The sequence below is a fragment of the Leptinotarsa decemlineata genome, unplaced genomic scaffold (assembly GCF_025532065.1).
Source record: "Leptinotarsa decemlineata unplaced genomic scaffold, Ldec_3_MD MMD2_tig00000035_RagTag_RagTag, whole genome shotgun sequence".
NCBI classification, from domain to species: Eukaryota; Metazoa; Arthropoda; class Insecta; order Coleoptera; family Chrysomelidae; genus Leptinotarsa; species Leptinotarsa decemlineata.
In genome coordinates, this window is record NW_027412540.1 from 8,368,764 (window position 1) to 8,392,867 (window position 24,104).

At 36.3% G+C, this 24,104-nt stretch overlaps 2 protein-coding genes across 3 annotated transcripts in view; one reads left to right on the plus strand and one right to left on the minus strand.

Annotated features, from left to right (window-relative positions):
* Positions 1–230: 230 nt before the first annotated feature.
* LOC141480993 (uncharacterized) lies at positions 231–1,286 on the plus strand. Its single transcript, XM_074171823.1, has 3 exons — positions 231–715; positions 775–996; positions 1,056–1,286. Exons 1-3 carry the CDS (start codon positions 545–547, stop codon positions 1,281–1,283), a joined length of 621 nt encoding a protein of 206 aa, XP_074027924.1. The 5' UTR covers positions 231–544; the 3' UTR covers positions 1,284–1,286.
* A 12,995-nt stretch (positions 1,287–14,281) lies between these two features.
* LOC111513699 (uncharacterized) overlaps positions 14,282–24,104 on the minus strand; it is a 121,621-nt gene continuing 111,798 nt past the window's right edge. Inside the window, exons 6-7 of one of the 2 annotated variants that reach the window (XR_012464688.1) lie at positions 15,864–16,371; positions 14,282–14,738 (exon numbers count right to left, since the gene is read on the minus strand). Coding sequence is in view for 1 of the 2 variants with exons in the window: in XM_074171825.1 (XP_074027926.1) it covers positions 16,061–16,371 (311 nt within the window). In the remaining variant the exon portion in view is untranslated. Of the gene's footprint in view, positions 16,372–24,104 lie in introns of both variants that reach the window. The other variant, XM_074171825.1, reaches the window with a different exon arrangement.

Below are 24,104 nucleotides of genomic sequence, written 5' to 3' on the forward strand. Positions count from 1 at the left end.
TTTTTTGACATACCTCACAGACTTTAATGAAATTTTCAACATCTTTTGTTATACAATTTCAGTTGTATTTTTGTTCTATTCTTCGTAAAGTTTCATTTATTCCACGGTGTAAATTGTTTTTACCATTATGAAACTGGTCTAATATAATTGGAATCTGATCTTTGTCAGGGGTCGTTACAATGTTTTGACATATTTTAGTTATTTATGTATCAAGGGAATTAGGAGGGCCTTAATTACCGATGGCAAAGTTTGCGTCCCGAGGGCCTCTGGCCCGAGGGACAGCAATTGCCTGAGGTTATTAAGGCTCATTAATTCCCGTGGTACATAGATAATTTTATTTCTGACCGATTTCAATAAAATTTTGTTCATTTTTGAAACGGAAAAATGTACCAATTCATTACCTTCCCGGTATATTTGAATCAGGTACCGTTGATTATAGTAGAGTTTTCTTGTTGCTAGGTTGTTGCTATGTTACTTGTTTATAAACAGAACTTTGTTATCAAGCTGTGTTTGCGGTGAAAACGTGTTTTCTACCCCAAATATAATGGAGGATATTTTGAAAAAAGCTGAACAAGCAAGAGAATCATTAATTCCATCGAAAAGTGAAGCCGTATACCAAAAAGAATACAAGATATATCTGGACTGGCTGACACGGAAAAATGTTATGCCAAAAGATGTCACTGAAACTGTATTTCTGGCATATTTTCAAGAACTGGTAAGGAATTTTCTATGTTTTTCGGTAGATTTGGTAGTAATTGTGTTTATTCGTTTCAGTCAGAAACGTATAGTCCGAATTCTTTATGGACTAAATGGTCAATGCTAAAATCGATGGTGACTATACATGAGAAACGAGATATCACCAAGCTCAATGAACTACAGGCTTTTTTGAAACGGAAGAGTAAGAGTTATAAGCCGAAAAAGTCTGCTGTTTTATCTCCTAAAGATGTTATCAGATTCCCAAAGGACGCTCCTAATGATATTCATTTATTGCATAAGGTAATTTTTTTCTTATTTTCCTTTTTGTGTGTATTTATTTCCTTTTTTTTTTGTTATAGGTTGTTTTGATTATGGGTTATTTTGGAGGATGCAGAAGTCAGGAACTTTTGAATATGAAGATATCGGATATAGAGGACCGGGATTCCGTTATGGTAGTGAACGTACCGGAAAGTAAAACTGGTGTATCGAAGAAATTTACAGTTGTGGATGAAAAAGAGTTCTCCGCTTTGCCTTTATTAAGACTTTATATGTCTTTGCGTTCAAAATTGTACATTTATTATTTGTAATGACGTGAATAAATAAAATATGGTTCAGTTTTCATTTCTATTTATTTTTACTGGTGAAAGGTAGAGGGAATTATAAAATCTATAATGTCCCAAGGGAGTTATGACCCTCTTTATTGATAGCGTAACTATGACGATATAAGCTTATAATATCCCGGTTAGAAATAAAAAATTTTATGTCATCTTTATCGACTAAAATATAAGATAACATTTCTTGTATTGGGAATCCTAGAGAGCTAAACCAGTATTCTATTGCTCCGTCATGATCAAAAGGTAATGGGATCAAATAATATTTTCGTTCTTCCACCGTTTTTCTAGACACAACATTGATTTTGTTATAAAAGAAATCGGGATATTCTTCAAAAATGTCTTCGAGTATTTTGTCATGAATTTCTGTTAGTTTTTTTCTTTGCAGAAAAACAATTATGTCTTTATGGTTTTTGTCTAAGAATTGGTCATTGGTAAAAATGAATTTAGAATAGTCAATTAGTGATTTTGATTCATAAAGTTTTGTGAAGTTTTTCAATTCTTCAAAAATTGTTTCCTGACCTATTTCAGTTTCGGTATCTGAAATTTCTTCGTTTTAATTTCGATTTTCATTTTCGATTGCTTCATTTTCAATTGCGAAAATTTTTGAATGAAATTTGGCGCATTCTTTGAAATAATTTACTTTAATTCTAGACAAAGCGTCTGCGTTTTTATGTATTTTTCCGGGCCTATAAATTACATAGAATTGGTATTCCTCTAATTCCAATCGCCATCTGGCTAATCGGCTTCCATAAAGGTAGGGACGAAAATGTTTAACTGCCCATACCATAGCTAATAATTCTCTTTCTATGGTAGAGTATTTTGTCTCGGCTGGATATAATGTTCTGGATGCATAGGCGATAGGTAAATATTTTCCTATGGGTCCTTGAGATAATACTGCTCCTATTGCAAAGGAAGATGCGTCTGTTGTTAAAATAAAGGGTTCGTCAAAACTAGGGTATATTAGAATTGGGGTTGACGTTAATGCTTTTTTCAATTCTTGAAATGCAACTTTACATTCATTGTGAAAATTAAATTTCACATCTTTTTGTAATAAGTGTGTCATTGGTTTAGATATTTTGGAAAAATTTGGGATTAATTTTCGATAATAGCCTGCTGAACCGAAAAATTGTTTTATTTCTTTAGCATTCATAGGCTCTGGAGAGTCGCATTTGTCCGGTTGTATTTTTGAATTAGCTTTTCGTGAACGTTTGAATACTAGTTTCAAATTTTGCAAGTGTTCGTCAATTGTTGGGGAATAAATTATTATGTCGTCCATATAGACTAGACATCTTTCGTTTCTGAGTCCGGTTAATATATAGTCTAAAATTCGTTGAAGGGTGGAGGGTGAGTTTTTCATCCCGAATGGCATCCTCAGGAATTCGTAGAGGCCATTTTCTACGGAAAATGCAGTTTTTTTCTGTGTCTTTAGGATCCATTTCAATTTGGTGGAATCCTGACAAGTATGGTAAAATATTGACACTTTCCTAACTGGTCTAAAAGGTCTGAGATATTAGGTAGAGGGTATTTATCGTCTATTGTGAGTTCATTCAATTTTCTATAATCGATTACAACGCGCCATTTCTGTTTTCCAGATGCGTCAAGTTTTTTAGGTACTATCCAAACTGGGGCTGACTAAGGTGAGACTGATGGTCGTATTATATTTTGTTCTAGTAGTTTTGAAATTTGAGTTTTCACTTCATTTTTATGAATATGTGGATACCTATAAGATTTTGTTGAGACTGGTTGTGCATTCTCTTTTAGTTTTACAGAATGTTTTATTTCACTCGTGAATTTTAAAGGATCTCCTTCTATATAAAATATGTCTGAGAATTCTAAACAAAGGTTTCAATTAGTTCTTTTTCTTCTTCATTTAAATGTTCTAAACGAAGCAAACTTTTTATTTCTGTTGAACGATTTGGAAAAATTCCACTGAAATTATTTTGAATTTCATTTTCATTAAATTTTTCGAATTGTAAGTTTGGGAAGTCGATGGATTTTTCAATTGCGTTTCCATTCACAATTGATACTGAAAATTCTCCTATTTCATTTATTTTTACAAGAGCATTTGGAAGTCTGACTTTTTCTTTTTCAGCAGCTAACAGTATAGCTTCTGTATTTCTAAGTTTTGATTTTAATTTGAATACTTTTTCTACTCTTGGTTCGATTTTTATGTTATTAATGGGGATTTCGTCTTCTAAGTATTTTTAATAGTCATATTTACTTTCTAAAAAATAATTATCAGGGTCATACTCAAAAATATCATTCATTTCGGCCATTGATGTTTCAGGGTCAAGAGTGACTTTATTTTGATTTTGTTTCTTTTCCGGTTTTTGGTCATCTATCATTTCTGCTGCTTTTTTTAGCGGGAACGTGCCATAATTTGATTTTAATTGTTGATCTTTTATGTCTACTACTCCTTCAAAATGTTCCAAAAAATCGCATCCTAAAATTCCGTCAAAATCGATATCTAAATCGTGTATATAAACTTTGTGTTCAACTCTATTTTTTCCAAAAGGTAATAATACGGATTCAGTAATTGTTACTTTTCCTTCAGTTACTCCTGTTATTTGAATATGTTTTTTAAATCGTTTCGAATAATTTTCTACAGTTTTCTTTTTGAAAATTGATATTCCTGCTCCCGTATCAATTAGTATTTTTAAATTGCTTAAACTGTTTATATAATAAAGATTGCTTGGGATCGGGCTTACACGAATATTTGTTCTTTGTTTATTGTTCGAACGGGATTGATATTCGTTTTGATGACTGCCAAAAATTTCTCGGTTATCGGCTGTGCTACGCATGATAGGTCTATCAATAACTTGCCTGTATATTGGGTTTGTCGTAATTGGGGATTGATATTGTCTGATTGACTGTTGGTAATTCGTGTACATGGGTTCTCTATATGAGGGTTGGCTATAGGAGAGTTGTCTGAAGACAGGGTATTGTGAAAATCCTCATAGAATTGTTCTTTAGAATTTAATAAACCTCCGATCTCTTGATAAGTTCCTTGATTTCTGGAATTTATCGATTGAGCAGCTTTTCCTCTTAATTTATTTCTAATATGAATTATGAGTTGAAACGTTTCAACACTCTTTAACAAGAGAGAAATTGTTTGTTTTATTTAATAGGGTTGGGTTACAAATCAGAGATTGTCGGTTCAGTAAAAAATTATAATAAATTCTTTCGTCCACGAGGACAGCAATAGCCTAAACAAACGAACAAATAAAACTTAAACGGTACACTAACGAGCAAGGATCGATTCATAAAGTCTGGGCCCACAATATTCGAGTATCACTCACCGTTGTCCGGTCCCACGATGGAGCTCTCCAAGGTTGAAAATTGAGACAGAAGCCAACACCTTTCAGGGAGAAATCCGTCTAAATCTACTATACGTAGAGCCACGGATAATCAGCCAACGCCAAAACTAACGTGGTTATAAAACCTCGATACGTAAACATCCACTTGTCGGAACTTTTTATTTAAATTGTCGTCGAGCATCGACCACCTTCCAGTTCATCGCTCTCCCGACTGACCTTATTGTCTCTTCCCCTTCTTCCCGTCACCTCTGCGAAATAGTCCCGTGGTGACCACATACACTGCGCGAAACACCTCTTACTTAACTAGACAGGGGCGGCGTTCTACATTACCCCCCTGTTGATTTTGGTACATACAAAATTAACACTACAAAGAACGTAAGGGTGGTACATAGCCTTTCAAGTTATAAACATTATGCACACCTACATAAGATCCATCCTCATCATTCATCAACTCATATGAGTTGGGCCCCTTTTTCGACGTTACGGTACACGGTCCCTTATAGAGAAGGAAAAATTTCTTTATTTCCTTGCATTCAGCATCAGATTGAGGGTGGGTACGAACCAACACCTTATCCCCAACATTGAATTCAATTAACCTTTTTCCCTTGTCGTGACGAATTTTTCGCTTTTGGGCCTTTGTAACTAAACGCTCGTGGGCCAGAAATATCATTTGGTCTTTACTTACGTCAGGAAAATTCGGTAAAGGGCTGGGAACATCTTTAAGAAAAGGGCTCATTCTCACGGTTCCAAAATGGAGTTGATTAGGACTGTATCCTGTACTATCGTGGAGGACGTTATTTAAATATATCTCCACTTCACCTATAACATTCACCCACCTTGTATGTTTGTCAAAACAAAGTGTCCTCAGTAACCTTCCTATTTCTCTATTCACTCTTTCAGTCATATTGCCCTGCGGATAATAAACCGACGTATGCGCAGCTTTTATACCCATTTTATCCAGAGATTCAGACCATACAGCACTGGTGAACTGGCTACCATTGTCAGACAAAATGACTCGTGGCTTGCCCACTTCATCAACGTATTTCTTTAGATATCGAACTATTGCAATACTAGTAGCACGTTTCAACGCGAAGAGCCTCACGAGCTTACTGAAAGCGTCTACCAATACCAATAAGAACGTGGCTCCCGCTCTTGCCTTCGGTAACGGACCAATAAGATCCACACATAAGATTTCGTTTATAGACGAAGGGAGTACGGAACTCATCCCTCCAACAGAGTGACGAGATATCTTCGTTTTCTGGCATACTATACATCCTGCCACAATCTGACGTATCCTTTTACGCATCTTCGGGAAGTAGTAAAATCCTTGTAAGGACTTTAAACACTTCTCCGAGCCAAAATGGCCATTATCTTCATGTTCTTGAAGGACCAGTTGAAAAATGTGCTCTAAAGGAATACATATTTTATAGTTGGGACTATTCTGCGATCCCATTCTGAATAAAATGTCCTCATGAATCCTATACCACTTAGTGGCCCTTGGCAAATTGTCATCCAGGTCCATCCGCACCCTTTTACAAAACGAATCATCCTTTTGAGACCTCAGAATACTCTGAAAATTTCTCTTGACAGCCCTAAACAGCTCCGAGTATTTCACCGTGAGGACTTCAATATCATTTTTCTCTGGCACTTCTATGCATTGATTAGGTTGGGCAACGGGATATCGGGATAATGCATCAGCAATCTGATTATCCTTTCCCCGACAATATTCAAAATGTATGTCGTATTCTTGAATATACAATACCCACCTAGTCAACCTAGCATTTAACAATCTACAGGACTTGATAAACGCGAGAGACTTGTGATCGCTGATGACAGTTAACTGTTGCCCCAGCACAAATACTCTCCATTTTTGTAAAGCAAATATTACTGCCAAAGCCTCCTTTTCCGTGACGGAACAGCGGAGTTCCGGGCCATGCAAAGACCTACTGGCAAAAGCTATAATTCCCTTTTTGTCATCACCCATCTTCTGGAATAAACATGCCCCTAAAGCATACCCAGATGCATCACTGTATATATAAAACCGTTCATTTATATTTGGATGTCTTAACAACGTAACATCCAAAAAGACCTCTTTCATTTTCTGAAAAGCTGAAGATTCCCTCTCTCCCCAATGCCAAAGTTCCCCTTTTTTCAATAACGAGTTCAAGGGCAACGATATATCTGCAAAATGACTAACAAACCGTCTGTCAAAATTACATAAGCCTAAGAAGGACCTTAAGTGATGAATGTTCCGAGGAACTGGAAATTTTTGAATTGCAGCAACACGTTCCGGGTCCATAGCCACCCCAGAAGAGGAAATGATGTGTCCCAAAAAATTCACGGAATTTCGGGCAAAAAAGCATTTCTTCAATTTTATGGTTATCCCGGCCTTTAGAAACTTCTCAAAAATGATCCTCAAATGTTCTAAATGAATACTAGCATTCTCTGAATAAATCAATAAATCATCCACGTATGGAATAACCCACTTATCGACATCTGAACCCAATACTTGGTACAGTGCCCGGATAAAACTTCCCACTGATGTACTAAGACCAAATGGTAATCTCTTAAAAACATACGTGTGTCCCTCAAAAGAGAACCCTAAATATTTCTGATGCTCTTCAGCAACTTCTACCTGCCAGTAGGAGGCCGTCAAGTCAATAGTACTCAAGCACTGCCCTTGTACAAAATCATATAATAATTCCGACGGATTAGGTGGAACCACCCGATCTTTTTCCATCCGAGCATTAATGAACCCTGCATCTAAACATACACGACCTGTATTATCTTTTTTCTTCACTACGACTAACGGGCTGACAAACTCTGTTTGTCTCATTTCAATAACCCCCCACTCCTCCATTTCCTTGATTTGCTTTCGTGCTTCCTCCCGGAAAGCGTGTGGAATGGAATATTGATGGCGATAGAAGGGAGCATAATCCTTCAGCTTAATCTCGTGAACGTATCCCTTAATCAACCCTGGCTGGTTGGAAAATATACTTCTATACTCCAACAACAACTTTTCCAGGCTCAGCCTATGGTCTTCATCAAAACTTTCTGCTTTTGCAGCAGTTTCGAATATTTCGTCTTCTGAATACAATTTTCTTGCACAAGAACTACCATACAATGACTCTTCATCATTAATCTCGCTAATCGCGATATTCACCCCAAGATCCGACTGCCCCAAAAATGATACCTTTCTTACAACACCCTCAAAATTTCCACTCAATGTATTATCAGAGAAATTAATGGACACACCGTAATCCCTCATCCAATCACAGCCAAAGATAACATCACGTACCAAATTAGGCACTACTAAAAACGAATAATCAAACTCAAGGCCCCCCATTTTGATGGTTAACAGGACTTGCTCTTTAACGGTGGTGCTTCTATTACCCCACGCCCCTACCAATGCTACACTCCTGCAAGGTATACGAGGGATTGCCGAATTTACTGCTACCAACTGATTCCAAAATGCTTCTGATACCCCGGTTATCTGAGAGCCCGAGTCAATTAGACCTCTTGCTCGAACCGAGTTTCCCAAGACTACCTCCACGGTAGGTGCCACTGCTACGGCTTTCACTTCTCCAGTCTCCGGTTCCTCTAAAAAGTCTTCATGACTCCCATTGAATATCGTATTGACAGGAGTTACCCCTGAGCCCTGACGATCCATTTCATTTCTTCTCCAATCGCCCCTATTAGACTGTCCCTGTCCCGAGTGTCCCGGACTACTATTCGAATTTGGATTGTTAACAGGCCGATTATTTTGGGGCCGCGAATTACCAACATTTCTACCTCCGGAATGCCCTACACTATTGAAAGTTGAATCTATTTTCCTCAAATGCGCCTCAATTTCGTCGATCGTTTGAAAACCCGAATTGAATATTCCTCGCTTGATTTCAGGTGGAAAATGGTTAATCACCATACTTATTAATTCCACGTCTTGCAGAGGTTGAGTTAAATATTTGGCTTCTTTAAGAACGCGCAAGAAATAATCCGCCCTAGATCCGCTTTCATACACCCCGTACTTCACCCTCAACAACGTCTCCCTCTCACACTCTATGCTCCAATATCGAGCTAAAAAACTCTCCTTGAATGTCCTAAAATCTTCGAACTCTTTGATCTCCGCCCAGTCCTGTGCCGAACCCTTTAAACAATTTATAGCAAAAAAATTCTTTTCATCTTCTGGCACACCTGCTTCTTGAAACAAATTATTCAATTTCTTAATGAATAATACCGGATGAATACCTCCATTAGGTGAAAAGTGCAAATTCGTACCCCCCACATCTTTCCATACTGATATGTAACTTTTGTTAGGGTCAACATTTTTCGATTCAACACCTGTATCGATAGCTGGTTTATCAGATATTTCACTTTCCTCTACCCTGCTAGTATTTATTTTACTTTGCTCAAGCCTTGCCGATAACTGTAACAACCCACTCTGTAAACATGAATTGAGATTTTCAAAAGCAGTAGTCAGGCATTTATCAACCGTTCCACTCAGACTTTTACTGATCCCCTCCATAAACTCGTCCATACCAGAAACCCGGTTTTCAGCCGTTTCCCCTACGCTTGAATTTAAATTATCATCATATGATGTAGACATCCTAACATCTTTTCCCTTATTCCGTCCCATGATGAGAATGGATAAAATATATATTCAACTAAATTACTGTCCCCGACTAAAACTGATTTGTCCACTCGCTGGGCGCCAAATGAAACGTTTCAACACTCTTTAACAAGAGAGAAATTGTTTGTTTTATTTAATAGGGTTGGGTTACAAATCAGAGATTGTCGGTTCAGTAAAAAATTATAATAAATTCTTTCGTCCACGAGGACAGCAATAGCCTAAACAAACGAACAAATAAAACTTAAACGGTACACTAACGAGCAAGGATCGATTCATAAAGTCTGGGCCCACAATATTCGAGTATCACTCACCGTTGTCCGGTCCCACGATGGAGCTCTCCAAGGTTGAAAATTGAGACAGAAGCCAACACCTTTCAGGGAGAAATCCGTCTAAATCTACTATACGTAGAGCCACGGATAATCAGCCAACGCCAAAACTAACGTGGTTATAAAACCTCGATACGTAAACATCCACTTGTCGGAACTTTTTATTTAAATTGTCGTCGAGCATCGACCACCTTCCAGTTCATCGCTCTCCCGACTGACCTTATTGTCTCTTCCCCTTCTTCCCGTCACCTCTGCGAAATAGTCCCGTGGTGACCACATACACTGCGCGAAACACCTCTTACTTAACTAGACAGGGGCGGCGTTCTACAGAGTAATGTTTTCTGTTGATCTACGGCCATGCGTTCGGCATGATCGCAAGCATTTATGAAATTTCCTAGCGAAATTGAGTCGCCATCATATTCGGAAACAATTGAAAATATTTCAGAAAGTTTGTAGGGTTCAATTGGATCATCATTTTCAGCCAATTTTAAATTAATATTTGAACGAGGGTTAATGAAAATTTCGACTTCAATGTGATGATAATTCAAAGTGTACTCACGCTTTTCCTTATCCTAGTTTCTTATGCTATTCTTCTTGTTTTTCGTTGTGGCTTCTGGTTGTTTGGTGTGGCGGGATGAAGTCTTACTTCATGAGTTCTGGCTACAGCAAGATGAGCAGCGTTCGACGACTTACGCGTGTTTCCTGGAAATATTTCTTCACAACGGATGGGCAACGGCGATGACTTATGCGGGTTCCTTGATGCTGAAGAGACCGTGTCCACTGGGTTGGTGCTTGTTCTTCTTCTTGTCGAAAGTCTGGAGACTACCGCTGTTTGGATATCAGCGTTTCTCATAATCCGTACGACTGCGCCAATTTGTTATGTGGTTTACACTGAATCTATATTTTTCAAAAGCAATAAACTTTATTGAATATAATTATTTACAATAAAGACATTTGACATTTAAAAGTGATTCAAGATTTCTCGAACTTGGATAGTCGCGAAGTTGTTCAAGAATGCGGCGTCCTCTTGTTCTCACATATTTTTAGGATCAGGAACTGCTGATGTAGATATGCGTTTCTTCGAATGTTCTAGAAAAACCTTGGAAATGTGCTGAATATGCTGAGTCATTACCTGGGTAACTGCGTAGTGGCTGATGCAATGTTTGTTTATTATGGTACAATCCTTAAACAAAGGGTGCATTGATTTTTCTAATATAACGTGGCTATCAACAAAAACCTCATCTCAGCGTTATTACCCTTCCCAATCATATGATCATTGGCAGGATATAATATATTCATTCGTTGAGTCTAGCCCAACTTGTACATGACCACAACAACGCTCAAAGGTCCGACAGTCATAAAGTAATTCAGCTCTTTTCCAACTGGAAAAATATCGATACTAAAGAAACGGGTCATTGATTGACCTCGAACTCTATGAATGAAATGATATTTTACGGTAACCATCGCAATGGCAGTTATTACAGGATGATGATTGGACTAATTCCTTCGAGAGATGACTATTTATGGGTGATTCGAGGACGTTCCTTTTTACGCGGAAAAAGTAAAGCGGAGATAAGTGAAAGTACTCAAATGACCCATAAATAGTCATCTCTCCGAAGAATTAGTCCAGTCATCAACCGAAGACGATTGTGAATACCAAAAATCTAAACGTCGTGAAGTAATTTGATTTGACATCTCTTGATTTTAATTTTTTTAATCAATTGTTCTATTTTCACTCGTATTTCATTTCACTGTTATTTCATTTCATGGTTTCTTTGCTTGATATGATTGTTATTTTCAGCTATCATTTTTTTAATTCTTCTTTCTCATCAGTTCTTTCAGGGATTTCAAATCATTTTATATTATATTAGAAAATGGAAGTCCGAACTAATAAAGTTCACCATGAAACATTGTCAACCACCTTATCACAAACCATATTGGAGTAGTCGCCATATTGGAGTAATCCGCCACTTTGTAGCCGCGGCTATTTTGAATTTGCATCTTTTTCAAAGTGTACTACTATTCTACTAGTCGAACCCTCCTATTTGATACCCATACTGAGGTAGTTGTGAAAACTATGTAATCCACCATTTTGCAATCGCGACCATTTTGAAATTGCATCTTTTTCAGAGTGAACTTCTATTCTATTAGTCAAGCCCTGTCATTTGATACCCATATTGAGGTTGTTGTGGAACCATGCGTAATCCGTCATTTTGTAGCAACGATACTGAGTTTATTAAATTGTATTGTCATCAAAACTGAATGTGTGTACCGAATTTCAGAGCAATCTGTCAACAAGAAGGGGATCATCTCCATATGATTAATTTGACACAAACAAATAAATATAAAAACAAACGAACAGGGCAAGCTAATTGAACCGTTCAAAAATGTATAAGGCATACATTCGTTTCTGTCTTGTTAACCGTCATTAGTATAAAGTGGAATATTACAAATACACAGAGTTATCGACAGAAATCAGTCGTACTTTTTTGCCTCTACCAGAACACTTCCGTTAAAGGCATCAGTGATTCGTTTTATTCACTACAATCAAGTGTTGCTCATACTTTCAATTGGCTACACCATACTGATCGATAAGTCAGAATCACATGTCTACGGTTGGCATTTTTTGAGCGCTTGATACATGAGTTTCCTTCGTTTCGATCAAAGACACTCAAAATCCATTTTTAGGCACAGACGTCACGCAGGCACCTGCAGCAGTGGAACTCTGTGGATGCACCCGAGCATATTGTTTCTTGCAACCAAAGTTTACCCATACGTATACTTGGCTGCACCGTTCTGATGAAGTTCGGTAAGAGAAGACATGCATCGGTAGTCCGATTTTTTTTAGTGATGCTGAAGTGTTAGCTCGGGTGTACATCCGTTCTTTTTTAATACAATCACGAGTTTTCGGCAAGATTGCACTTGACATATTCATGTGCTCTACTTGGTGGGCAAATATGAAATTGAAATCGATCCTATTGATGCTTGCCTATTATGAATATTTTCGCTACCGAAGCCTGAAACAAGAATGACTACAGTTTGAAGTTCAGCCACCAGACGTTGTGATTATTTTGAAAACAAACACAATTGTTGAACTCAGGGACTTCTGGTAAAACAATTAAAAAACTTCTAGAAAAACTGTTATTTCTGACGTTTGAAATGACACATGATTCATCATGACACTTGAAAATATTTCTTTTCCCACTCAAACAATTTAATCACACGATAAAAGGTGAGACCTCGTTAGTTCTTAGCTTACACGAGAGTGGTTGGAAAGACCGATTTTGTTAATATGAACCAATAGAGATATATAGACGACCAAAAGAGTTATTACGTACGCAGGGTAGATTCTCCATAGTACCTTTCCCACACATGCCATTTTGCTGTCGTTTCACTTTTCCTGTCCTGCTTGTGACTGGAAGCTTTCGCAGAAAAATATCTCTTTGATCTTCTATCAGATTCCACAAAATTATTCGAGTGGAAATATATTAATGATGGTTGCCGATTTCATACTTACATGTAAGATATGTGCCTTCTTGTAATATGTTTTCACTCACTTCAAAAAAATATTGAATCTGCAGAATTAATTTTCTTTTCTCACATATATAACCACTTGATGAGTATAGAGGACTTTTGCTTCATCATCAGTGTGATGCAGCCAAATGCAAAAATGAGCAACACTCGTTTGTCAACAGAAATACAAATGCACGGACCTATCAGCAGAAGCCAGACACATATTTGTCTTTTCAGTTGATTGATCATGTATTTATAAGGAAATTACTAAAATTACCACGGTGGCAGCTATAACTACCTGCGTAACATTCGGGTCCAGGAAATAATACATATATAAATATAATTAAGTGTCTTATATGAATAGAGGAGATAATTTATCGAAGAAAGCATCCAAGGAAGTGGCAAGCCATGGACATGTATTTTAGGTCCTTGCCCATCATCAGAGTGGTGCAACATGGTGCAAAGATGGCTGGTGCCTCCGTGCATTTGTACTTCTTTTGACAATCAAGTGTTGCCTACCTTCGCACTACAAAAAACTGATGGTGGGCCAAAAGCCCGAAACACGAGTCTATGGTTTGCCATTCTCTTGAGTTATATGTTTGATAAAGCATCTCCTCTATTCATACTGAGACACTCAACAATCACTCAACAATCACTTCCTGGATCTAGATGTCACGCAGATAGCTATAGCTGCCTCCCTGCCAATTTCAGTAATTTTCTTGTGAATACAAGATCTATTGAATAATGAATATTACCGGAGTTCATTCCCAACATCAAACCGTTATTTTTAACATCTCAACACGTGTTTCAATTACCAAGTAATAATCTTCAAGAGTCTAATTTTCTTCTTGAAGTTGATCACCTGGTGATTGAAACACGTGGGGTGTTAAAATAACGGTTTGGTGTTGGGAAAAAACTCCAGTAATACTCATTACTACACCAAGGGTTCCAAACACAGCATCACAAGTACAAGATCTATTAACTGAAATAAAAAATGTGCGGCTGGCTTCTACTGATGGTTCCGTGCATTTGTACTTCTTTTGACAACCAAGTGTTGCTCATATTTGCAAGTGGCTGCACCATACCAATGATGAAAGCCCGAAACACGTGTTTGTGATTTGCAACTTTTAATATTTCAATAGTCTTTATATCTGTAAATAAATTGTGGGAGCTTGAATTAAAAACTAGTGATAGTTAAAATTTTAATATTTTTCTTTCATTTACAAAAACTATTTCAACAAATAACCATAGTGCATTTTGGACAATTTTTCTAATTGAGCATAGATTATGCACTAAATATTTACATTTTTGAAAATTCTACCCTCAACACATATTCGAAGATGTGTTCATATTTACATTCATATCTCACAATGCGATCTGTTAAGTTTCGTTGGTATGATATTATATTTTTTACAGTACTTTGACTTCATTTACAATATTTCTATTCGAGAATTTCTAATGAATGAAATTATTTACAATTTTTCATTTTCAGGCCGTTTGTGTGTAATTCATTATGAAATTCAACATCTCTCGTTAGGCAGCCATATTTCTGGAATTCGAAGTGATATCTCTTCCAAAGTATCACTTATGATGAATAATAATGACAATCAACACCTTCCTAAGTTTCAGAACGTTTTGGAAAACTCTGGAAATATGAATATGATTATTATTTGTTGATAAAGTAAGTTTTTGGAAAAACAATTATTCAACTTCTAAACGGAACCAACGATGCCAATACAAGTTATTCCTTTTTTTCCATTTTATAAGTAATGAATCATTTTCAAGGCTTCATTTCTTTATTGTGGAATCGGATATGATTTCGATAACGTTTCTTACCTAACAATGTATGAAGGAAATGAATGAAAACATAATATCTCACGTTCATCTGAGGAATTTTACTTCCCTCAGCAATTATCCGAATAATTGGAAGAGAGATGGGGAAAATTTTTGTCACGCCTCAGTGACTTAGTGGGGCATTTTTCAAGAAAATGACTTCCGAAATCTAACTGAAAAAGTCAAAAGAAAATCACGAAGTGCTAGTTAGTTCTGGCAGCAGAAGATTTTTCGACTTGTGTTGTGTGAAGAGTTCACCTGAGTGCTGTGAAATAATCGAATTGAAAAGAAGTACTCACACGAGGGCCTGAACTAACTTCAATCAAAACTGGTAACAGAAAACCATTATCGGGAAAGAGTATTCCTATTTATGAAAAACAAAATTATTCGTTTCTCATGAATAATTGGGTTGACGATTGCTGAATCGACGAATCTCAGTGATTATTTGACTTTATTACAATAACCTAAAATGGAACACGGGCTGATATTGTTCGAATGACTTTGAGCTTGTGAAATGAAGGAAATACTGAAGTTATTATCAATGTGATATGCGATGAATGGAATGAAATATCAAACTGAATATCATTGATTCAATGATCATTCAAACATTGCATCAAATTATTATTCGATCATTGAATAAAAATTTCAGATGTCATCAATTCAAATATTAATTTGAAAATGGAGAATCAATGTGAATTGAATTCATAAACTATTTTCCCGTTTTCGACAATTTGATGAAGATGTGCAGTGTCAACAAAAACGATGACTGGCGAATGACCAAAAACATTGAATACGCCATACCATACTCTCCAAAATATAAATAAATATAAATTGGAATTGCTATCAAAGTTCATATTCTATGTTCTTAATTCTATTGATACATTTGCGAAAAAAAAAGTAAGTCATTGATCAACGGATCTGAAAATTGACAACTTACCTTTGGGCATTTTTAGTTTCGGCAGGTTCTTTGCGGCCACAAAAATTTGTTTTTCAAAAAACTTTCGAAAGTTCCAAATTTTTTCGCTTTTCACATTATGTTACTGCCAAAGGGGTCATACTTTGGAAGAGATATACATATGGTCCTCCTCATCATTAGGTTGTTTGTTAGTCGTACCTTTTAAAAATACACATTTACTACCTAATCAATTCAATGATGAACAATAAGGAAAAGAACATGACAGAAATCTCATTGGTTCGTCCCGAATCACTAAGAGCACTGGCATGACAACTCATGTCCTCTGGCTGTAACTGAACAATTGGAATACGCACTTCTGTGGCGACATCTATACAGGTTGCTTCTCTTATGACTTCGTTGATTTTCATAGCAGTCTCGATGGGAGTATTGTGTGACTGGAGACTCTCTCTGGCCCAACGTCTCAGCCAGTGACTAAGCCATGAAAGGTGACATCCACATCGGAAGGAATTATCCGAAATGAACAGACCCCCTATAAATTTGTTAAATTCAGTTATCTGCACTGGAATTGAACAATTCAAGAAATCAGAGAAGTAAATCCTATTAATGATCTGAAAGTATTTCATCACTTTCATTCAATAATAGGAGTAGTTCATTCTTCCGAAATAATCACGACGTACTATGTTCATAAAAACTAATTCAGATATGTTGAGTTCTCTAGGGGAATTTTCGAAAATTTTCTATATACAAAACAACTTTCAAAATAAATGAGCAATACAATCTGGAATGATGAACTATATTTTTCATTTTTGACTAAAAAAAAGATAAAATTTTTTTTGACAACTAGTACTTTCACCTAATAAAAATTTTCATTTTCAGGAAAACCAAATATTATTCATGAACATAAAATAATATGAAAAATTCTTTTTTCTATGATACAGTTTCCTTTTGAAATATCAATAACAATGATTTATATTGATCACCATGTGAAAAAAATTATATATCAACACTTGCTTCGTATTTCAGCATTTCGATTAAAAATTATTGGGACATACTATACTCGAGTAGTTTCACTGAACATTTTATAGCCAGACTATGATCAAAAGGAAATTTACATTACACTCATTTGTTTAGAGAACGATTTCAATATCAATTGAAAGTATGGATTACCAGCAATTTACCTCATATGTTCGAGTAAACTAGCCTGTACCTCAGAAGCGGACTCAGCATTTCAATTGCCCGCGGGGCGTCTCCCTGATGAAACACAATCTGCAACCTATTTGTTCGTTTAATTGGGGAAGATAGCAATAGACTAGTAAATACTGCCCTTTATTTTGGAGTAATTAACAGTGGGTATGCGAAGAAGGAGCAGGGTGAGTTCTGATCAGATGATTCATATTTTTCCATTTTAAAAATCGTGGAACAAAAAAAAATTGCAATCAAAATTTTTTATAATAAGCAACTAGGGGAAGATCGTTACCCTTCGTACGCGGGGCACATTCATACAGTCATACGGTCTTGCTTTTATATGTGTGCGTGAGTCCAGGTACCAACTTTACGTCAACGTAGTTTCGCGCCATTCGCACCGGTGAGAGTGAAGTGACAGGCACGATCGTGTTTTCGCGCTCTATAAGTGATTTTTTTATCAATGTTTTTGTCTATTGTCACCGTAGATAAAATAAGTTTTCGTTTAGAGTATTCTATCAGTACGTAGCAAAATATACTTAAGATACGTTTTCAATACTCAATTTATGATGTTTTATCATTAATATTAAAAGACGTTATATTTTGTTGTTATTTGGTTAGTGAGGTACTCTCGGACAGAACTAGATGGGGCACGAATGTACCCCAACTGGTAGGTAGGTATGATTCAGTGTGTTAGTGCTTCTAATTTGCTAATTTTTGCATTAATATTGTCCTGTGTTTTGCTATCGTGGATGTACGTATATATATTTTAATACCTATTCCTTATTATTTTTTCACAGAAACATGTTGCGGACTTATTAACAATAAAAGACAAATAGACAAGCTGTAAATGAAGAATCTATGCAGCCAGCAGTACAGAATGTTATGCAAGGAGTATTGTCATATAGAAAAGCTAATGGCAAATACAATTTGAAATAGAAAGCCGAGTAAAAAATACAAGAATAGCAATGATGCTGAAGGGTCAAGCAACCGTACATTTGATTCCAAATATACAAGTTTCCAAGTATTTTCTAGGGAAGAAGAAAAACTGTTGAATGAGTATATTATCAAATGTAAGATGCATTATGGACTCACGACGATTCAATTAAAAAAGCTAGCATATGAGTATGGCAAATTTTTGGGTTTGAAATATTCAGCAGAATGGAAAGAAAATAATATGGCTGGAAAAAATTTGATGTATGGTTATCGCAGAAGAAACCCGGAACTCAATTTACGCAAACCCGAAAACACAAACTCTGCCAGATTTTTTGCATTTAACAAAAGTTCAGTTACCGAAATTTATACCAAATTGAAAACAGTTTCGGAATGACATCCATTAACTGCTGAGAAAATCTTCAATTTCGACGAATCGGGTGTATCTAGCGTTTCAGGTACTCCCAAAGTCCTGGCTCCAAAATGTCAAAAACAAGTCGGACAAATCCTATCAGCTGAAAGAGGCGAGCTGGTAACTTTTGGTGACATTATACCTGCCAGTGGAAATACCATTCTTCCACTTTTCATGTTTCCACGCGTTCATTATAAAGATACTTTTCTCGAAGGAGCATCCGAAGGAAGTCTCGGCGCTACAAATAAAAGTGGCTAGATAAATTGCGATATATTCATTTCTGTTCCAAAACATATCCAGAGCGCGCACACTCTGCCCAAAAGATAACGCCATGTTATTGTGTGATAATCATGAAAGCCATGTTTCTCTCGAAGACATCAACTACGCCAAAAAAAATGGCATGATTCACCTATCTTTTCCACCACATACATCTCACCGCCTACAAACACTTGATGTGGGAGTCTTTGGACCATTTATATCAAAGTTGAAAATTGCTTTCAATAATTGGCATATAATGAACCCAGGCAAAGCATTGACAATTTACAATATTCCAAAGCTTATGAAATTTGCATTTTTCGAATCACTCACGGCAAAAAAAATTCACAAGCGGATTTAACAAACCCGGAATATGGCCTCTTGATGAAGTTGCCTTCAGTATCGAAGATTTTGCTCCAATTGAGGTGTATACATCCGGTAACTTGAAACATGTGCCTCATACTCAAAATTTCGTTGAAGATTTGTCAGCACCTACTCCGCAGCCAAGTGTCTCTGATATCTGCTAACCCCCTACTTCTGGAACACAGGATTTTTTGGAGGTTCCGCGAGAATCTATAGAACAAACTATCAACTCACAATTGATAACTTATGATAATACAAAGATTCAATTTAGATGCTTTCGAACCAGATGCTTTGAATAATTCACCAATCCATCAAATGGTAGCTGCTTTGAAGACAGTTTTGACACCACAGGCAATTCGACCCTATCCGACTGTTGTAGGAAGTAATAAAATAAACAAAGGACAACGGCCAGGAAAATCACGTACTTATACTGACACGCCCGAAAAAAAACCAATTGAAGAGAAAAACAACGAGAAGCAATTGAAAAAGCTAGAACACAAAAGAAGGGCAAGACAAATAAATTTAAATTTAAAAACTAAGAACAAAAATGCTAAAAACACAGAAAGTGTTGAATCTGATTGTGATGGATCTGATATAAGAGAGACTTCAACTTCAATCACAGAGGAAGATGAAACCGAGCCTGAAAATATTGAAATGAACAGAAGCCAATTGACAATTGATGTAATACCAGAAAATGTAAAAGACGATTCGGTCTCGTGGAAGTGGCCGTGGTAGTGGACGGACGTGCTAATAACGTCCGTCCACAAAGAAGGTACGCAGATGTCATGTGCTATCGTGGGGATCCGTTTTGTGTTGTGATATTCCATTGTAATAAATACTGAAATGTGTGAAAGTTTTTGAGAAGTGAAGTTTAAGGGCCCCTTCATTCACGCCGGTTTCCACGCCTGGGTGATTCGGATAACCACGTAATGGGGCCATGTATGTGAATTCAAAAATCCGAAGGTGTCCCGAAGAGGAGGCGACCCAATAAATAGATATGTCAAAAAATCAAAAAAGGAGGCGATTATAAAAAACTACATTGTTTTTTATTATAAAAAGTGTGACAGAAAAGGGATGGCAGCATTGCTTCGAGCGAGATCGCTGCGCCTCCCCGACGAAACTTCTGTCAAATTGATGTCAATTTGATAGGAGGACCCTGGACAAATGCGCCCGAGTTGGAAGCAACGTCCATTAATTTAGAGAGAGAGAGAAAAGACGGTTCGTTTATTTTAGTGAAGTTGTAATACCTAGCGAAAACTATGTATGGTAATATAAATTCTAAATTCGGGAAGAGACAGATTCCTTCAATTCAGATTTTCTTAAACGCCGTAACTGTCTCTCATAAAACGTTAAATTATAGCCGAGGGACCGAAAGTGTCAAGGTAAACACTATTCATCGGCGTGAGAAAATGTCCAATCAGATATAATCACGTAACTCGAAATGTTAATATGAGCATATCGATATCTCAGAATGGAAAGTTTTGTGAACTCATTGAAAGATGTTTTTGATGCCCTACGTCGTACGGGTTGAGAAACGCGAGGGGCGAGGCACTCGTGATGGTCTTCCTGGTTTTTGAAAGGATAAAATACAGAGGGTTCTGAGAGCTCTTCGCTTAAGACAGCGGTCTTAGAGTGGTGCGAAAGTTTTTGTTTGGAAAGTAAGTTTGCGTAAATTTTGAGGTGGTTCGAAAACTGGGGAGTTTGAAGGGTTTTCTTGACGGTCAATCAAGGGCGGTATATTTTGTTTTGGGAGATTTCCTGGGTAGAATCTTTAATTTTTTTTATTCTTGAAAACAGGGCAGTTAGGTTGAGTAGTCTTTTATTCTGAAGCGAAAATCGAGCAGTGTAGTGCAGGAAGTTTTAAATAGGGGACGAGCAGAGAAAAGGCAGCGGTGAGTAAAATATACATGTGTACTAACCATTTTATAATTTTGGAAAGGAGTTAGCTATTTTAAATTTATATACAGAGTGGACCGAATAATTGCCTTATAGATATTTAGTGGTCAGAAATCATCGACCGAGTTAGAGTATTTCGTCACTCTCGTATATTATAATAATTTCCGGCGAAGGCACAAATATTCAGTTTATTATTTTTTTTTAGATTTGGTTATGTTATTATTTTTTTTAATTTTTTTGACATTTTTGTTCTTTGACTTTTTTGTTATATATTTTTCCTTTATTTCCTTTATTACTGAATATAATTTCTTCTGAAGGTTTTAAGCAGGCTTTTATTTCAAAATCTACCATAGTAACCTCTTGGAAGGAAGTGTCTGCGAATTTTTTTAAGATCTTTTCTCTCTGCAACTAAAGACCTCCTAGTGCAGGAGGCGGAATTTAAGCCTCTTTCGAACTTACCTAACATCCAAAATTTGATGTGGAGAAATTCGCATATGGTGACAGTAGTTGCCAAATATTATTTAAATAAAACAAACACGGAAATAGCGAAAGGGTTACCAAAGCTAGATAGACAGTTAATGCCGTATAATTTTATTGGTGACTCAGCTATAAAACTGTAGATATTTCAGTGAGATACGTATATATAATAATAACAGTAAAACCGTGCCGGATTTACTGAAAGTTCCCTAAGATAAAAGTATTATTTACTATGTAGGAAAAGTTGTCGGTTACTATAGTCAGACTGAATTTAAAGTATCTTATCTTAGAAAGGAGCCAGGCTTTTCGTGGACATTTGTTTTCCTTAATGTTGAAGATATTCATACTATTTATATAACTGATGTTGAAATGATACTTCATTTACCTAAGCTTCAGTACCTTGTACTTCTAGAACATCAAAACTTTTCATTTTTTCAGTACTGTTCAATAGTTTTTATCATATTGTTGATTAACAAAAATTTTTTGCAGTGCTAATCCGCACCAAAGATTAAAAAATGTGATTATGAATTCAAGATAACTGATTTACGCAGAAACTGAAGCAATTTTACGTTTTATTTTTAGAGGAAGTTAATTTAATTTTCGTTAATTTTAAGAAAAGTCATTTAAGTTTTGTTTAACATAAGGAAAGCTATGTAATTTTTGTTGACTGTAAGAAAAGGATTTTATTTTTGTTTAACACAAATCAATCTTCATTTTTGTGTTCAATTTTATGACTAATAAAAGAATTTTGATTCATAGATGGCGTTTTATTCGCACGTACGGAACTACCCCACAGCGTACGAAGGTACCCCCAACACTGTATCTATATAGGTGCTCCGTTATTGGGACAGATTCGTACATATTCCACTTTTAGTTTAAATCATAATTATGGTTGAAACATCAGATGAAACCAACTGTCAATTTTTTATAAATCTCAGATAGTTAGACAATAAATTTGAGCTGTCAGGTGTTTCATTTATCAAAAAATAAAAAAAATAAAGTGTGGAAACCGTACGAAGCGCCCCACTTCCTCTATAGTTGGAAAAAAAATTTCACCTATTCAGCAGTGGTGCGAATAGGTTTCAGTTGTTTCAATTTTCATTTTCATTTGATTACTTTTCAACTTTGAACCACAATTTCATCAACAACTCAAGTTAATGTCAACGGAAATGAACAAGAACCGTTACGGGAGATTTGACCATTTTAGTGTAAACCTAGCTGCCTACCCCAAATTTCTTTACTGGCGCAACGGACATATGTAAAAATGCTACAGCAATAAGAACGTATAAAGATTCGTTATGGGTGATGTTATCACGACTAAATTTCGTTCCCTTGTGATTGGGTTATACTTGCTAACGTAAATTATTACTAGCGAAAAACAGAAGAAGTATATGCTTTTCAACATATCATGCAGTAGTAATTGGAATACTCACTGTAACGAACGAAATCGCTAGAATGTCGAATAAAACAATGAAATGTATTGAATTATTTTGCTGTAGCAAAAACCGCAATACAAATTGAAGAAATAGAGAAGCCGAAATAATGCTCCATATTCACTAGGCTATCACTATTCTTGTAGATCACACGAACAAATATCATGCATACTCTCTGTCATCAGAGGGGCGCACCGTGTACAGCTGCAATGATGCTTTCTTTTCTATCAAACAGGACATCTCACTTGGACCTCTTTGTCGCACGTCATCAATCGCCTCAAAATTGAGGAGTTTGAAAGTTGCCAACCGTTATACAGGCCAAATTCAGTGCAAGAAACTCAATATCATCATGTTCTGAATGAAACAGCGTTTATTTTGATAAAAGATTCATTTATTAAACAGATAAGTTTGAATAACTAGTATCCAACCTGTCAACCCAATGGTTATGCCAAGAGAACATGATCATGATCAACCCAACATTCGTATGTGAATTTTAATATTTCGGGTGGAATTGCAAATGAGCAACATAGAAGTCACTACTAAAAAAAATCGAGAGTGGTCTACGATAGATAATATGACTGACCTAAATGGAATGAAACCATTTATCTTACTGAAACATTTTCTAAGGGGTTCATTGATAGAAATATTCAAAGATGAATAAGAATATTAACATCGCTAATTACCACAAGTTAGCAAGCAAAGGTCAATAAGATAACATCCAAAACTGTCTAATATTCTATTTAAGAAAAATATTTCGAAGCTCATTGAGAATCCGGATGAACAAAGTTGTATTTGGCGTATGTCGAAGACAAGAACACGGAAGAGGTAGAAAATTAGACATCGTAGTGAAAGTACCTCAAACAAAAGTCAATCGAAAGCGCGTTTTAGTATTGTTGGTGAAGACGAAATGAAGAAAATGTGAACATTGGCTTTCTAGGCCGTGGTGATGATTTGAGGAAACATAAGCTGGGCTGGTAGGTCGTGGTTGAATGGGACCTAAAGTACTCAATATTCCATTCTACCATAGCCTACCAGTCCGGATTTTCTTCTCTCTAACGAAATGTTGAAAGTTTTGATCTGAAGAAAGACACGTTTATTCAGGAAAAATACCTTTTCAACTTACAGAAAAGGTCGTTGTACCTCACAGCCAGTTGAGCGAGTTTTAGCGATCCAGCTAAAACTCGCTCGGTATAGGATAAAGTCAATGACCAATGACCACGTTGAAACGACATGGAAGAAAAAGTATGCCGGTTGCTAAAGGGCATTAAGAGGACAGTGTATATTCAGGATACAATTTTCGAAGAACGTTGG